At 38.4% G+C, this 19,250-nt stretch overlaps 1 protein-coding gene across 1 annotated transcript in view; it reads right to left on the bottom strand.

Annotated features, from left to right (window-relative positions):
* Nucleotides 1–1,826: 1,826 nt before the first annotated feature.
* Nucleotides 1,827–19,250, bottom strand: part of LOC126336663 (PITH domain-containing protein GA19395) — a 68,069-nt gene continuing 50,645 nt past the window's right edge. The window contains exons 4-5 of the mRNA XM_050000610.1: nt 13,218–13,322; nt 1,827–2,160 (exon numbers count right to left, since the gene is read on the bottom strand). Of these exons, the coding sequence (XP_049856567.1) occupies nt 1,950–2,160; nt 13,218–13,322 (316 nt within the window). The 3' untranslated portion in view covers nt 1,827–1,949. The remainder of the gene's footprint in view (nt 2,161–13,217; nt 13,323–19,250) is intronic.

Below are 19,250 nucleotides of genomic sequence, written 5' to 3'. Positions count from 1 at the left end.
CCTGTTTTTCTTTCCCTGTTGCCTCATAACCTGGGTTGTGAGTAACTAAATCCACTTTCCTTTCTTCCCTTTCTTTCCCCTCTCTCCTCCCTGATGAAGGAACATTTATTCCGAAAGCTAGGAACTAAAAATTTTCGGTTGTTTTTTGTGTATCTATCGGCTGTGCTGAGCTGAGGTAAGTACTGGCCAGCCCCTCTATCTCTTTGTTAGTATTTGTTTCACATCTTTATATAAGATTTTCCATTAATAAATATTCTACAACAGAGGTCATGGGAAAAATGATTGGCATTTGAAATGTGCCTTGAAGCTACTGTAAATTACATCAAAGTAAATATCCTCCAGTTATGTGACATTTAATGATTCAAGTAATTCAAAAGTTCTGCATACACATTTTGCTGCAACAGGAAAGCACATTTCAACAGCGATGTAATTGATTCCTATTACCTGTGCAGTTGCTGAGGGGAAAAAACACACAACCTCCCATAGTTGGATGTTGAGGCCAACACATTATGGATGGCTTCCATCGTTATTCATTGACTTTTTGACCATGAAATTTCAATACAATTCCCACACCGTGAAAATGTAAGGAAAAAAAAAAAAAGAAAATTACATTATCAGACGTCGTCTCTGCAGAGATAAGTTCTTTTGTTGAACATTTAGCGTCACAGAAAGAACTTATCTTTGCAGAGACAAATTTCAATAATTTAATTTTCTTTCTTTTCTTACAATTTTGCGGTGTAGGAATTGTATTGTAATTTTATGGTTGAAAAGACTACGAACAATAACAGAAGCCAATCGCAATGCACTGGCCTGAACATCCAGTGATGGGAGATCCTAATTATTAACTTTTTTTTTCTTTCATCAGCAACTACACAGATAATAGGAATCAATCCCATTGCAGTTTGAATACGCTTTTGTGACATGGTAAAATGTATACATGAAACTTTTGAATTACTTGCATCTTTAAATGTTGCATAACTGGAGGATCTTTCCTTTCCTCACACTAACTTTAAGGCACATTTCATTGTACGAGCTAGGCTGTGACTTCATGGACTTACACCGTAAGTGTTAAATGAGTCAGGTGTGTAATACACATCAGAGGCTGTTACCCAGGTGGCTGAGTGTGTGTGTAGTGCACAATAAGGTGACTTTCCATCCAGTACAGACAATAACAGCTGTAGGGTAACTTGAAGTATTAAATCAAGATTTGAAGAAATAGCCCCCATATAATAAACAACTAAAAACTTAGTAAATCAACTGCTAAAACATTTGCAAAAAAAGTCCCACTGTTTGACGCAGTTCAGAAAAGCAATGGAGCTCATATGATGAGAAAGTTTGCTAAAATATATAATTGATAGCAGTGAGTTGTTTTAGGTGAATCTAAGAGTGTATGTAAAGTCTTTCTGATGTCTGCACTTGATTAACTACTTACAATATTAGAGACTGATATAAGGTGGCAGGGAACCTTGTATTTACACAAACTTTCCACCATTGGAAGGACAAATAACTGAATGTAAATAACATCCAGGTAGCAAAACTTTTTTTTGCTTTGTTCTTCTAACCATATATTCAGTTCTCTCTCTCTCTCTCTCTCTCTCTCTCTCTCTCTCTCTCTCTCTCTCTCTCGTGTGTGTGTGTGTGTGTGTGTGTGTGTGTGTGTGTTCCTGTTCACTTGCTTTCTGAACTTACTACATTCACACTGAGGCCATTTTATGGAAACTAAATTGTGACAGGTCCACTTATTTCTGTTTTGAAATACATCAATTTCTACAACATAAGCATATTAATGTTTAGGTAAAGGAGTAATTCCAATGTTGAACATGAAAGATGTTAACAAACCATTTATTTTCAACAGGCATAGCATACTTTATTTACTCAAGTATAAATTGAAGTATAAATACTTATTATTACGAAACAAAACAATTACTTCACAGTCAATAAAAATCTCTTCAGTGCACTTCATGAGACATAGTCTCAGGTAACTCAGCCTTGCAGTCAGCAGGATTTGGCCTTGCTTCATATGTACATATTGTTACTCCATGCCTGTGTGCTTCTGAATACTCTCCTCTTAGTCCGATATAGTATATTTTTGTGGTTTCGCTTCCAAAATTCTTTGGGAAATGTAGAGTTAAATGATGAACAGAAGAGAACTTCACGACTCTGAAAATCACAAAAAAATCAAATTAAAACCAATAAAAGCTCTTATGATTATTAGAGTACTGTCAGACCTGAATATTGATTTCAATCCCTTTCTTTTATTTTATGCTTGCCTTAAGAGCATAGTACAACTCATCAAGTTGGTACAAATAATAAATTTAACTTAACGAATAACTTGCTCACATAATAATCCAGTTTTACTGCATTTGCATTATTCACTAGTTTTAAAAAAAATACAAGATCGCTGTCAAATTAGTCATTTCATTGACTATATGAAACGCTTCCACAAAGTTCCAGCTTATCTGCTGTTGAAGCAAGGTAAGTTAAAATAAAAAATAAATATAAAATAAAAAATAAAAACAGAAACAAATATGGAGGACTAAATTATATGCTGATATTGAAAGAAATTTTCTTTCCGAGATGAAGTTAAAATGTTAGTTACAATTTAAACTCTGTACTCTGATTTCAAAATGTGGCCTAGCAGATATTATACTTTTACACCACTGTTGACAAACTGTGCTTTGCGGCACTAGACCTGAAAATGATTTAGAGCAAAAATTGAACGCAGTAGTTGGTAATACAAAGCTGTGATGCAGATGGTGTCTGTCCATTTGCTATAACAAAAGAGACATGGTTCCCAACAAAAGGCATAAAAATTATGAGACAGAAACTTGTTCACTTTGTATTAACCTAGTACTAAAGAAATTATGTGCGAATTCAACTCGCAACAGCAAACTCACGTAAATAACAAAAGTATGTTGTTATACACAGGTTTCATATCACTGGGTGGGCAGCACTAGAGTGAAAAACATTCTAAAAGGAAGATGGGAGGTTGTTACTTCTAAAGTTAGATATGCATGTAATGTGTTCACAATGGCAGGCTTTGTGTAATTCTGCAGCATAACAACGCCCCATACCACAAACCACAAATAAAATAAAAAATATCAAAACAGCAGAACGTGCTACAAAAACAAGAACAGGATGACATTCACAAATGGCAGCTAATATGAGCTAAAACCACAAAGACTGCACAAAAAAAAGAGTAGAACAGGTACAAAAACATAAGTTTTCTTTAAAAAATCTAAATATAATTAAAAACATTACAACACTGGATGCAGTAAGAGTCTTCTCAGAAAGCAACTGAAAACAGAAGGCAGCAACAAAACAATCTTTGCGTGTATTAATAGGTAAAATGGAAGAACTGAAAGTCAGAAACTGAGGAATGATCATTTACAGCACATGCATTCCAAATGTTCGCAGACATCAAAGCAACTGAGATGGCTTATGGTCTCCAAGCCACTCTGTTCTTAACAGTTTCTTGAGTCACTGTATTTGTCAACGACAAAACATCTCTGCTGAAGGTGGCTAATGGCAAATATGTAAAGCCTACAGGAAGATTTACCATTCGTGTGGGTATAAATGGCCATGCACAGCCCTTAGAATTCATTGTCTTACAAGAGTGTAGTCATGACGTCATTCTCAGATGGAACTTTTTTCAAAGCTTCTCAAGCAATTCTCGATTGTGGTCGCTAGACGAGATGAGATACTGTGGACAGGAAGATGCGCATCCAAGTGTATGGAGACTGTGTGCTGGATGAAGTGATCATTCCTGCAGTCAGTGCAAGAAAGGTAACTGTCATGTGTCATGCCATGCACATCCCATGGATCTTGTAGTGGAATGTAGGAGAAGCATACCACTGAAGAATAACTTGATCATCCCAGCCTCTGGCATCTCGTTTAAGAACAGATTTGGTGAATTGTGGATTGTTAACTGCAGCCAAGAACTGCAGATCCTTCCAAGATGCATGTTCGTAGCAAAAGCTGAGCTGTTAATTACAGAACAGCTGAGTGTCACAGAAACCTCCCATGCCAAGTCTGTGGGCGAATTTAGCACTACCACTATGAGACAAGATCTTCTAGCTTGACTATCACCAGATCTCACTAAGGAACAACAGAAGAAGCTACCTGTCATTCTTCAAGAGTTCTCTGAATGCTTCAATCCACAGGTGAAGAGCAAATTAGACAAAACCACAGTGAAGTACCAGATTAGCACTGGAGACCATCAACCAATAAGCCAGAGAGCATACCGCGTGTCAGCAATGGAACATCGAGTAATTCACGATGAGGTAGAGAAAATTACGAAGAATGACATCATTCAGCCTTTGCAGAGCCCATGGTCATCACCAGCGGTCCTCGTCGTCAGGAAGAAGGATGGCAGTTGGCACTTTTGTGTTATTACAGGAAGCTTAATAAGATAACTAAGAGGGACGCTTACCCTCTTCCACAAATTGACAATACACTAGATTGTCTGAAGGGGGCCAAGTTTTTCTCAACCATGGACATGTACTCGGATAATGGCAAATCGAAGCAGATGAGGCTGCTAGAGAGAAAACTGCATTCATCACTCCTGAGGGCCTGTACGAGTTTAAGATAATGCCTTTTGGTTTTGTGTAACGCACCGGTAAATTTTGAACGGATGATGAATAATCTTCTAAGGTACCTGAAGGGTACAATGTGTCTTTGTTATTTAGATGACATTATAGTGTTCTCAGATACATATGATGAACATATAAAAAACTGAGGGCTGATGAAATCAGCAGTATACTCCGGGAAAGTCTACATTCAAAGACTGAGAGCTGTTCTTAAGTGTCTCCAATAAGGCGGTCTGAAACATAATCCAAGAAAGTGTGTCTATGAAGCAAAAGAAATCAAAATACTTTGACACCTTGTGACAAACAAAGGTCTGCGGTCAGACCCAGTGAGAAGCTACCTCAGGTTATGTTCTTATTACCGTTGTTTTATCAAATACTTTTCTATCAAAGCCAGGCCACTCCAAGAGCTGTTAAAAGCTTATGCTAAATTTATCTGGGCTGGTGCTCAACGAAATTCTTTCGATGTGCTCCAAAGAGCTCTGACGACTGACCTGCACTTGGTCTGTATGATGAGAGATCACCTACAGAAGTACACACAGATGCCAGCAGGTATGGGATCGGCGCTGTTCAAGTGCAAATTTCGGATGGAAAAGAGAAGGTTATACCCTAAGCTTCTAGGACACTTACAAAAGCCAAGAGAAACTACTCAACTACAGACAGAGAATGTCTTGCTGTGATCTGGGACATGTACAGATTTCGACAGTATCTCTATGGAAGGCCATTCACAGTTGTCACAGACAATCATTCACTTTGTTGGTTGACAGGTCTTAAGGATCCAACAGGATGACTCGCCAGGTGGGCACTACATCTTCAAGAGCATGACATTACCATAGCGTACAAAAGTGGAACAAAACACCAAGATGCCAACTGTCTCTCAAGAAACCCTGTGGAAGACCATCAAGACTTTGATGAAGATAGTGACTATCTCTTTGGACTCCAGGATCTCTCTGCTGAGCAGAAAGACGCCAAGATATCTCAAATTATGCTTGCCTTAAATTGGTCAGAAGATGTGAAAGGACAATTTAAAGTAGTTAATGGATTACTTTGCAAGAAAAACTTTGATCCATTTGGAAAGAAGTGGCTACCAGTGATTCCTTAACACATGCGCTTAGATGTTCTACAGAAATTCCATGACACACCTGAGGCTGGACATTTAGGATTTGTTAAGACATACGATAGAATTCGCAAGAGATTTTTCTGGCCAAATTTTTTTAGAAGTGTCCATCACTATGTGTCGCACTGTCGAGAGTGCCAGGGGAGAAAGGCAGTTCCTCAGAAACCACCTGGCGGACTCATACCAATTCCACCAGCCAAAACGCCTATCCAGCGCGTTGAGATTGACCTCCTCGACGAGTTCCAACATCTGCTAGTGGTAACAGATGGATTATTGTTTGCACTGACCATCTGACATGCTATGCCATTACAAAAGCCTTGAAAACAGCTGAAGCATCCGAGGTAGCCAAATTCATCATGGAAGACACTGTATTAAAACATTGTGCCCAGAGGTTATTAATTACAGATTGAAGGAAATTTTTTCAATCGAATCTTGTGACAGAGATAAACCGCTGGTGCATCATTACCCATCACATGATGACTGCCTACCATATGCAAACTAACGGGCTTAATGAATGCCTTAATAAGACCTTGGCCAACATGCTATCAATGTTCATCAATGTTGAGCAGAGCAACTGGGATGAAGTGCTATTTTTCATGATGTTTGCGAACATCATCAAACAAGATACCACAAGATTTACGCCATTTTTCCTTGTGCATGGGTGTGAGGCGACTACGACAATGGACACTGTGTTTCTGTTACATCCTGATGTGGACAATGACTACATTATCCAGGTGTTAATCAGAGCTGAGGAAGCTTAGCAGTTAGCTTGACTCTGCATGCTGCAGGCTCAAGAAAACGATCGCCAAAGGTGTGATGCGAGCCACTGCCCTATTGTCTACTAGCCTGGTGACCTCATCTGGATCTTGACTCCTGTTCAGAAGGCTGGTCTCTCTAAGAAACTCCTCAGGCACTACTTTGGACCTTATAAGGTTGTAAGACGGTTGTTGTCTGATGTTACTTATGAAGTTGAATATTTCAACCCCAACACAAGATGATGAAAGATCAGAGATATGGTCCATGTCCTTCGAATGAAGCCCTATAAGGATCCTGCAACCCAGCGTAAATTCGAAGCTACAGAGACAGGCAACAAGTGGAAAGGTGACAAAGAGCGTAGCGGCAAAAGAAGTTCTAAAAAGATCACCACTAGGGTGAGAATCAGTCATCAGGAGTCAGAGTATGCAGGACCGATGATTCGTTCTCGAACTAGGACGATGTAACACCAAGCCATTGTTCTCTTAAGGAGGGAAAAATGTCATAGAAGAAGCTGAGTAGCACCGTGGTGTAGTCGTTATTATACTGAACTGTTGCATGGAGGGTTATAAGTTCAAAACTCACCTGGACTGTACAATTTTAATTTCCAGTACATTCTAGAAGTATCCACAAATTTCAAGAATCATTGTACTGGAGTGTTCTGTAGCTGTATACATACTGTGTGTGTTCTGGCTGGAGGCAGTTTGCTCCACGCTCTTGTATGTGCTGAATAAACCCTTGTTAAGTGAAGTTAGTGTTCGTCATCTGTCTAATTACACCTTCTTCTACATGACAATATTATCTGACATTATGATAAGTAGTTCAATACCACAAAAAATGAAGCAATCATAGTAATAATCAAGCCCAGAAAGGCTCTGACTAGCCTAAGAACTATTGCTCAATTGCACTACAGAGAACTATTTATAATTTCCTTAAAATACAATCGGTTTAGTCTTTCAAAAACTTCCTTCTGAGCAAGTTGGATTCTGACCATGATGGAGCTGCACAGATCAAATCTTATCTTTAACAACATTTATTGAAGCAGGATACCAAATGAAGCATTTTGGGATCATCTTAGATAGGACACTTTCTTATAAGCAGCATTTAACTCAACATCAGTTGCTTTAGTTGATCTAAGTGCAGCATATGAGACAGTTTAGAGGCATGGATTGCTTTATAAATTATTACAACTTGTCCAATACAGATGGACAACAAAACTAATTGATAACATGTTAACAGGAAGGACATTTACACTAACTACAGGAAAAGACACGAACAGACCACAGATACTGCAATAGTTACACTCATAAGTTTGGCAATAACATTCCATCTTTGGCAAAAACATTTGACAGTCGGCAACAGAAACCAAAACATTACATTAAAACAAGCGTTCAGTGCATAGTGCTGTGGAATGTGGGAAAAAAACCGCAAATTGAAGAAGAACAATGCCAAAAATGCAACAGGAGCGTAATATGTAAGAAATTGTCCACGCAACCTGTAAGTACAGTTCAAAACATTACTACTCAATAGGAAATACCAACCACCAGAACTGCTTATAACCTATAGGCACAATGACAAAAATGTAAATAAAATAGCTAACATATGTACATATTCCAGGCCACTGATGATGCCTTGCAGAAAATAAAGACGAAACACGTATGGCACTACAATTGTGTTCATTCAGTTGCTGTCAGACGGTCCATAAGTAAAAATTATCAATATACCGTAACAGGAAAAGACACTAGTTGTTCAAAAGTATTGAATAATGGTTTACCACAGAGACCAGTCCTGGCTCCTCTATTGTTAAATTTATATGTATTGATATTCCGCCAAAATGGTCCAAACAGTTTGGCTATATGGACGACTCAGTCTTAGCCATACAACACATGTCTTTGAAACAACTGAAGAAACCCTAACTACTGATCTAGACATTTTAAGCCAATATTTCCATAAATGGAGGTTACAACCAAACTCAAACAAAACAGAAGTTGCCTATTTTCATCTGTCCAACAGATTGGCACACAGAGGTCTTGATTTCTATTTTGAAGGAAAACATTTCATCACAGCATGCTCCCAAAATATTTTGGGGTTACGTTAGTTGGGACGCTTTCTTTTAAAGAACATCTGATAACCTCAGAAGCAGAAAAACACTCTCCATAAACTCTGTGGCATTAGTTGGTGATCATCAGCAAACACTCTTCAAGTATCGGCACTTGAATTGGTACGAGGGTTGGAACTTAAATAGTGGCAACCATTTATTCACTATCGATAAAAAAGAGTCACATGTTTGAACCTGTTACTGTCCTTCAAAGTAGTCACTAGTTTTGTGTAGAACCTGTTGCCAGCAATGTGGAAGGCATAGGTTAGCAGAGCCTGTTCTGCTGATGGTGCGAATGGAGCGGTCTACTGCCTGTCGAATCACTGGAACAGTTCTGAAGTGAATGCCACAAAGTGATTCCTTCATCTTTGGAATCAAATGCACAGTATTACTGTTCTTTTTTGGAGTATCACCTGCGAACAGTTTTGCGAAAGAAGTGGTGACACTTTCTGTGCAACCTACCCATCATTCTGCACGACAATGCGGAGGCGCATACAGCGCAAGCTATGGCTGCTCTGTTCGGTTGATGGGACTGGGAAGTACTGTACCATCCACCATACTCCCCGGACTTAAGTCCTTGTGACTTAGATTTGATTCCAATGATGAAGGAACCATTTCATGGCATTCGCTTCAGAACTGTTCCAGCGATTCGACAGGCAGTAGACTCCTCCATTTGCACCATAGGCTCTGCTAATGGTATACTACACCTTCCACATCACTGGCAACAGGTTCTACACAATACTGGTGACTACTTTGAAGAACAGTAACAGGTGCAAACATGTAACTCTTTTGTATCAGAGTGAATAAATAGTTGCCACTATTTAAGTTCCAACCCTCGTATAATCAACAGTAGAGTAGTTTGCACCTGTCTGGCTTAATAGCCCACACGTAAAAAAAGGTAGGTGTGCAAATCAACTAGGCCATGATTGGATGAGATAATGATTCAGATTCACTTTGTAGGAAGTACCAGAAAGTAGTTATATGTGGTGACTTCAATATTAATTTTGTATATGATTGTGCAAGAAAAAGGATGTTGGTAGATCTCCTAAATTCATATGATCTGATGCAAACTGTGTTTTTCCAACTAGGGTGCAGGGGAACAGCAGCACAGTCATAGACAATATTTTTATTCATTCTTCATTACTAGATGGGCATTCTGTTAGTAAAAGGGTGAATGGCCTTTCAGACCATGATGCCCAAATTTAAAACACTAAAAGGCTTTTGTACTCAAACCAATGTCATATTTAATTACAAATTATGTAGAAGTTAATCCAAGAGCAATAGAGAGATTTTTAAAACTTGTCAAGGAACAAGAGTGGCAGCATGTTTATGGTGCCGATAATATAGATGAAAAATACAATGCTTTCCTTAACACATTTCTCATGCTCTTTGAGAGTTGCTTTCCATTAGAACATTCGAAACGGGGTACTATCAGTAATGGACGCCCGGTTGGCTGACTAGTGGGATAAGGATATCATGTAGAACAAAGTGGGAGTTATATCAAAATGTTAGATGTAGTCACAATCAAGCTACAGCAGCCCATTACAAACAGTATTGTAAGGTGCTTAAAAATGTTATTAGCAAGGCAAAGAGTATGTGGTATGCAAATAGAATAGCTAATTCACAGGATAAAATTAAAGCCATATGGTCAGTTGTGAAGGAAGTGTCTGGTCAGCAGCACAAAGTCGGTGATATAAAGTCAGTTCACAGTAAAAATATTTCTGTTACTGATAAAACAGATATATGTACAGTATTTAACAATCATTCTCTGAGCATTGCTGGTGAATTAAATAAAAATTTAATTTCTACAGGTAATCATATAAATTTCTTAGCACATGCCTTTCCGAGATTTATGTCTGAAATACTCCTCTGTGATACAGACAAGAGGGAGATTGAGTCAATAATTAAATCACTGAAGACTAAGGATTCATGGTTATGATGGAGTGCCTAGCACAATATGAAAATACTGTGCTGCACATGTTAGTCCTGTATTTAGCCATATTTGTAATTTTTCCTTTAGGAATGGTCAGTTTCCTGAGCGATTAAAGTACTCAGTAGTAAAGGGAGAAAGGGATAATGTAGATAATTTTAGACCTATTTCTATGCCATCAGTGTTTGCACAACTTATCGAAAAGGCTGTGTATGCAAGGTTAATTGATCATTTTATATCTCACAATTTTCTATCAAATGTACAGTTCGGCTTTAGAAGTCATTTAACAACTGAAAATGCTATATTCTCTTTACTCTGTGAGGTACTGGATGGGCTAAACAAAAAGTTTCGAACACTTGGCATATTTTTTGATTTAACTAAGGCATTTGACTGTGCTGATCACACAATTGCTCCGCTCCAGAAGTTGGACCATTACGGAATAAAGGGAGTAGCTCACAATTGGTTCACCTCTTACTTTAGCAACAGGCAGCAAAAGGTCATTATTCACAATGTTGATAACGGCTGTGATGTGGGATCTGAGTGAGGTACTGTCAAGTGAGGTGGGGGGGGGGGGGGGGGGGAGGGGGGGTTGCCCCAGGGATCAGTTTTGGGGCCACTCCTGTTCCTTACTTATATCAACGATATGCCCTCTAGTATTATGGGTAACTCTAAAATATTTCTGTTTGCTGATGACACTAGCTTGGTAGTAAAGGATGTTGTGTGCAACATTGACTCGGTTTCAAATAGTGCAGTACATGACCTCAGTTCATGACTTGTAGAAAATAACATTAAATCACAGTAAGACTCAGTTTTTACAGTTTCTAACACACAATTCAACAAAACCTGACATTTTAATCTCACAGAACGGCCATATGATTAGTGAAACTGAACAGTTCAAATTTCTAGGTGTTCAAATAGATAGTAAGCTGTCGTGGAAAGCCCACGTTTAGGATCTTGTTCAAAGACTTAATACTGCCATGTTTACTATTCGAATGTTATCAGAAGTGTGTGATACTTCGACACGTAAATTAGTCTACTTTGCTTATTTTCATTTACTTATGTCGTATGGTATTATGTTTTGGGGTAACTCTTCCCATTCTAGAAGGATATTTTTGGCTCAGAAACGGGCGGTTCGGGCAATAAGTGGTGTGAGTTCATGAACCTCTTGTCGACCTCTGTTCACAAATCTGGATATTTTGACATTGGCCTCTCAATATGTATACTCCTTATTGTCGTTTCTTGTTACCAATATTAGTTTATCCCCAAAAATAAGCAGCTTTCACTCGGTTAATACTCGCCAGATATCAAACCTCCATTTGGATTGGACTTCCTTAACTCTTGTGCAAAAAGGCGTGCAGTATACTGCTGCATCCATTTTCAATAAGCTGCCACTCAGATTCAAAAATCTTAGTAGTAATCTACATGCTTTCAAATTGAAATTGAAGAGTTTCCTCATGGGTCACTCCTTTTCTGTCGAGAAGTTCCTTGAAAAATTAAGCTGATTCTTATTGTATTGCTGATAGTGTTTACTTAAACTTATACACACACACTTTTTTCAGGTTCATGAACTTTTATTTTTACGTGTTATTACTTTCATGTTGTAAGTTCATGTACTGACACATTCCATGACCTTGGAGATTTGCTCCTCAATTTGGTCCTACGGAACTGTAAATAAATAAATAAATAAATAAATAAATAAATGGCAGAAAAACCTGAAGAAGACAAGATGAAAGCAATGGTGTTCATGGATGACTTCATGATCAGGGGAGAGAGGGAGGAGGAGATTCAGGAACAGCTGGATTATGAGGAAGAAACTATGAGACAGAATGGAATGAAATTTAATGTAAACAAATGTGTGGTCGTGGTTACAACTAGAAAGAAAGATAGACCAACTAGTGCAGTAAGGACTGGTGGTGAAAAATTGAGAAAGGTAGAAAGCACCAAGTACTTGGGAAATATGACCGAGGAAATGGGAAGAAATGAGAAAGAGATAAGTGAATGTGGCAGGTGGGCAGAAGCATTCCTACTAAGTGTCAGGAGCCTGATTGGGAACAAAGATGTCCCACAAAAAACCAAAGAAGTAATATATGGAAGTTTTTAAATCCCATTTCAAACCTATGCATCCAAAACTACATCCCAACACTGACCTATGCATTCGAAACATGGGTAATGAAAAAGAAAGAGATGTAAGTAGAATTATGGGCATGTGAAATGAAGTTCCTCATAATTAAGATAGGAGTGAGAAAGAGAGAGAGATTAAGGTATTAAACGGTAAGGGAAATGGTGAAAGAGGAACCCTTACAGAGTGGGACACAAACATCACTGCTAAGATGGTATATGCACTTCAAGAGAATCGAAAACAAGAGGACTTCCAAGAAGATACATGAAATGGAGATGTGAAGGAAATGACCATGAGGAAGACCAAGGGATACATGTGGTGCAATAGCAGGACTAGACAGTGAAGCTTATGTTTCTAACAGACCTAGCCTGGAACTGGAAACTATTCAAGATGATGATCATTCCCCCGCATGTAATTTTATAAGCAAATAAAAAGATATTCTGCTGTTGCAAAGAGGAAGAATATTTTTGTATGGTAAAATTAATAATTCAACCAACAAATGTGCTACACATTAATATATAATGATGTTTAGAGCAAAAACGAAATCTACTGTCCACTAAATTAATTTACTTTCCCAAGTAAGAACTAAAAATGCATGAAACACATTTTCTTACTTAATTGAGTATTCTAACGTTCCGTTCTGGTCTGGATGAAGTTCAAATTCTTGATCAGGCTCTGCACTAACATCATCAAATGACATATTTGGACGATTCTTGTATCTGCAAAATAACAAAAACATGCATTGTACAATGTATTGCTAAATTTTCATATGAAGCAGACAAAAAGTATACAAATAATGGCAAAATAAACAGAAAATATTTATAAAACCTAAACTGTGGTTACAACATACAGCATCCTTTTTCGAAGGGGGGGGGGGGGGGGGGGGGGACACAAAAGAGATGAGATCATCATTAAGTGCCTACATTTTGGCTTGAACTGGATTGTTTTTCAGGAAAAGCACTATGTTGTTCTTGAAGTTAATCAAAGACATAAATACATAAGTGGCATAACGAATTATGACAGTGAACTTAAAATTATTGTTAAAGGCTAACAAAGTAGAAAGGTAAAATTAAAATAACAAAGTTCATCCTTTCTTATGAAGCCATTCAGTATGAATTTCAAGGATAACCAGCATCCGTGCTCGAAAATTAAATCTCCTTCACCATGTTGCTACAACAAGTAAAGCATTCTACAAGTTGTACAGTTATCAATTGAAGAGATAAAGTCTGAAAATGAGTCCGTAATCATATCTTTGATACTTTATTTTACAGCTCCGTCTTGATCACACGAACTTTTACACTTTGCTATTACCAGCTTGGGCTACTGCCATCTTCGAATCTGTTACAAACAAAAACAGTGTGTAACCAACTAAGTTCAGTTTGCTGATGCTAAATCTATAAAAGCCCTGATGCTACATAAGAAAGATGAAAAGTGTTTACATGATTAACAGCCATGTATACCAGACATACATACCATAAAATATTCTGATGTATAAATGTCAAATTAAACATGTAGGTACATAGTAAGTGCTGGTGATGCTCGGAATGTGTCTAGTATTTATACAAGGAAACTGAGGCTAGCAGAGGGCATAATAGTTAGGGTACATGATTAACCAGTTTCACAAATGTAATGGTTAAAATCCAATATGCTTGGTCATTAATTAAAATTACTTCACTCGGCAAAATAAGTGTCTGACAATAAAATGTGTACTGACATACTACACGAGAAATTGGATCCATGCTTAAAATCCACCTAAAAAGTGCAAATACTAATAATGTGAAGCTCTTGCCTGTAAAGGTAAAAGATACAATTGTATAAAAGCCAGTGTAAAAAGTATCTATAAAATAAAAGCTTCCAGCCTGACAGGTCGATTACTGTAAATGTAGTTTTACAGTAATTAACAAATGGTAAGGTAATTAAGCTGTACGGGATCTGCTAAAAAACTTCAATAGCTAGATGACAAATGTGCATTTAAGTCTAAGGGTTAAAAAAATTAACATTGTCTTAGAAAGCAGTGCACCATCAATGATTCAATACAGTTAGATAAAAAGCAATGTGGGGTTGCTTAACAGATGATTATGGTTGAAAATACTGCCCAACACACAATCTAGTGTGTTCCTACATTAACAGGTGTGGAGTACTTCGTACTCCATATCAATTTGTCACTTATCCATCACTTCAATAGAGGTGTATTTAAAAATACCTCATTTATTAGTATGATGATATTATTTCATGTTGCTTAATCGACAATCTTTGCTACATATGGCATGCTTGTAACAGAATTACATAATGGGATCCTTAATACATAAGTCTGCCAACTGTATGAGATAAAGTATTTTGGTTCCATATTTATAATCAGATGGTTTCTTTAGTTAAGATCACAATTTCTAACTTTTTTATAATAAACAAAAATGTTTTTATAATTTTTTTTCTTGTGGCATTGCAGATTGTCTTCCATTTACTCTGTCTATTTGTGAATCATGGCCACTATAGACAATGGTTTCTTCTTCTTCATCAGAACTGCTTTCATTCCCTTCTGAATGCTCTGCTTCAGCATTGGAATTCATATTGTATAGTTCATAAAGTTTGTCAGTTGTCATGTTTTATGCGATTTGAACAAGAAAAACATATTTTGTACTTTACAGACTATTTGAAATAAAACCAGATGCAAGACAGTAGCTATATTAGTGAAAGTACAAAAACTAAACAGAGGAAATTCCACTTAAGCAACCAGATTTTTTACGTGAAATGTGACACACTCACTTCTAAACTTCTCACAGATGCACTGCAGGTGTTTGAGAATGCACACAACCTATCAGCACAAGAGCCGAAGCAGTAATGAAGGAATAGCTGTTTGTCCAGATCCGATGATGGATGTAAACACACAAAAATTGAACTCCGTTTTTATGTGGCATACTTTATATGGCAGCATGCCCATACCGTCTCCTCGTGAGAAGATGCATGAGAGGAAGTTACCCTAGCCATAGAGAGGTATTTAATCTCCCCGAGAGAAGATGACCATCATTTCTGCCAGTGTGATAGAACATTGCTATGTATAGCAACACTGAGAACATTCAACAAAACAGAATAGCTAAAATGCCTGGGTAGTAGAGTTGCAGCCTTCGCAGCAACATCAGCAGCCTTATTCTTCAACATATCCTTTCTCCCTGTTACATGATTTTTGGTGTTGCTTTTTCTGTCCGCAATGATTGAATTTGTGTGACCTTGGGATGTTAGAAATAATTAAAAATTTTTACATGAAAGTGCCTTTGTAAGAATGAACTGCTTTTGTTTCAAAGGAAATTATTTTCCCTTTTTCTGTTGTCAGGTAATGGCAACAGGGTTTTGTCATTGCATCTTTATTGTGTGATAGCTTATTCTACTTTTAAATGTGCCAATTTCCTGTTCAATACCTTTTCTATCTACATCTACACCTATAACCTGCAAACCACAGTGAAGTGCATGCCTTTAGGTTCTTCCCATTGTATCAGTTATCAGAGCTTTTTCCCACTACATGCATATATGAACTGTGGGAAGAATGATTGATTATATCCCTATGTGTGCATTGTAATTAGTCTAATCTTGTCATCATGATCCCAATAAGAGTGATACATTGAGGGTTGTACTATATTTCTAGACTTTTCAGTTAAAGTTGATTCGAGGAACATTCTAAGACAGCTTTCAAGGTATATGTTGATTCGAGGAACATTCTAAGACAGCTTTCAAGGTATATATTGCATCTCTCATCAAGAATATACCAGTTCAGTTCTTCCAACATCTCTGTGACACTATCCCATAGGTCAAACAAATCTGTGGCCATTTGTGCTACCTACTTTGTACACATTCAATACCCTCTGTTAGTCCTATTTGGTACGGGTCATGCACACCTGAGCAATATTCTAGGGCTGGTCACACAAGTGATTTGTAAGCACTATCCTTTGTAAACTGATTGCACTGTGAAATTTTACCAATAAACTGAAGTATGTCACCTGCTTTACCTACAGCAGAAGCTATGTGACTATTCCATTTCATATCCCTGCAAATTGTTATAACCAGTATTTGTACGAGTTGATTAATCACTGAAATCGTAGGATAGTATGTTTTCTTCAGTTTATGCAGTGCAATATTTAACATTCTGACATTCAAAGCTAGCTGGCAGCCTTTGCAACACTTTGAAGTCTTGACAAGATCAGGCTGAACATTGGTGCAGCTTCCCCCTCCCCCCCTCCTCTAACAGTACTTCATGACATAACTTTATCATCTATGCAAAGTCTATGGTTACTATCAATATTATATGCAAGGTCATTAACTTAAAACAAGAACAGCAAGCATCCCATCACATTTCATTTGGGCACACCTGAAGTTTCTTCTGCAATTATCGATGACACACTATCCAAAATGATATTCTATTATTCCACCAAGAAATTCTCAATCCAGACACAAATTTTGTTTGGTATCTCACATCATCATATTTTCGACAACAAGCTTCGCATGGTGTGTGAAATACCTTTAGGAACTCAACAAACACTGCATCTACCTGTCTCTCTTCCCCCACGGTTTTCAGAAAGTCAGGGGATAAAGAATGAGTGGGTTTCAGCATAATCTGTTTTTTTCAGAATGGATGCTGGTGCTGGTTGACATGGACGTAGTCATTCTGCTGAGATAATTTACTACATTTGAGCTCAGAATATATGCTGAGATTCTACAGCAAATGAATGTCAGGTATACTGGACAGTTGGTTTGTGGCTCAGTTGTGCTGCCCTTCTTGTAGATGGGTGTAACTGTTTGCTTTCCTTCAACCTCTGGGACCATTTTTTGTTCACAGGATCTTCAGTATATTATGGTTAAAAGATGAGCTAACTCAGCTGCAAATTTGTTATAGAATCTGATAGAGATTCCATTAGGCCTCTATGTAGATAGTAACAACTACTAACCTGTTTCACATTGGTGTTATAGCACTGTATATATTACCATGTGATGCCTCCATATGTAACTCGTTCTTGTCATCTACCTTTTTTGAAGATGACTACAGCATCTTTGTACTTTAAATGAAACAATAAGTTTACTGTTACCAGTCACTGTGACTGGTAACAGTAAACTTATTGTTTCATTTAATGTCAATAACAGTCACGGTAAAGCCTAACCTAAAAATGTTCGCATTTAAAATCTTTGTACTTCTTTCGTAACCACACTTTAGTTGGACAAAAAAATTATGCACACAATTAATTTTTTTCACATATCTATTTTAGATCCTTCAACCCATATCTTCATGTCAAACATGCTATCTCACTAAAATTACTCTTCCTAATTTTTTTCTTGTAGAATAATTTCTATAAAGGCATTATTTAACTCCTCATTCCCACTCAAATAAAGCCTTTTTCTGTGTGCTGTTCTGTTTTGATGAAATGAAACTAATCATGGGTTAAAATAGAAACCTTAACACACAAGCTTTTCAAAGTTAATTATCAGGTGCATTAGCACAAAACCTTACACAAGCCACAATTTACATGAACATGCTGCATGTATCAACTAGTCTTTTACAGAGACTGGCTCCGTCTGTAGATTTAGACCATATGCAGAATTCAGACAAATTTATTCTTATTCCTGTTGTAAGTCCCCAATTGGCATCTCATTCAATTCCTTTTGATGCAGGATGTTGCAAAGGAAAGGAGTATTAGGGTTTAACATCCTGTCGACTTTGAGGTCATCAGAGACAGCATAAGCTCACAATGTTTCAATGATGGAGAATGAAATCGGCCATGCACTTTTAAGAGAACCATCTGAGCATTTGCCTGGAGTGATTTAGAGGAAACACGGAAAACATAAATCTGGGGTGGCCTGACACGAGTTTGAGCCATCGTCCTCTCAGCACTGCGAACAGTTCCTCCCATTGTACACTCCTGGAAATGGAAAAAAGAACACATTGACACCGGTGTGTCAGACCCACCATACTTGCTCCGGACACTGCGAGAGGGCTGTACAAGCAATGATCACACGCACGGCACAGCGGACACACCAGGAACCGCGGTGTTGGCCGTCGAATGGCGCTAGCTGCGCAGCATTTGTGCACCGCCGCCGTCAGTGTCAGCCAGTTTGCCGTGGCATACGGAGCTCCATCGCAGTCTTTAACACTGGTAGCATGCCGCGACAGCGTGGACGTGAACCGTATGTGCAGTTAACGGACTTTGAGCGAGGGCGTATAATGGGCATGCGGGAGGCCGGGTGGACGTACCGCCGAATTGCTCAACACGTGGGGCGTGAGGTCTCCACAGTACATCGATGTTGTCGCCAGTGGTCGGCGGAAGGTGCACGTGCCCGTCGACCTGGGACCGGACCGCAGCGACGCACGCCAAGACCGTAGGATCCTACACAGTGCCGTAGGGGACCGCACCGCCACTTCCCAGCAAATTAGGGACACTGTTGCTCCTGGGGTATCGGCGAGGACCATTCGCAACCGTCTCCATGAAGCTGGCCTACGGTCCCACACACCGTTAGGCCATCTTCCGCTCACGCCCCAACATCGTGCAGCCCGCCTCCAGTGGTGGCGCGACAGGCGTGAATGGAGGGACGAATGGAGACGTGTTGTCTTCAGCGATGAGAGTCGCTTCTGCCTTGGTGCCAATGATGGTCGTATGCGTGTTTGGCGC

This window comes from Schistocerca gregaria, chromosome 2, assembly GCF_023897955.1.
Source record: "Schistocerca gregaria isolate iqSchGreg1 chromosome 2, iqSchGreg1.2, whole genome shotgun sequence".
In the NCBI taxonomy this organism is placed as follows: Eukaryota; Metazoa; Arthropoda; class Insecta; order Orthoptera; family Acrididae; genus Schistocerca; species Schistocerca gregaria.
This window is presented reverse-complemented; position numbering and strand designations above follow the sequence as displayed.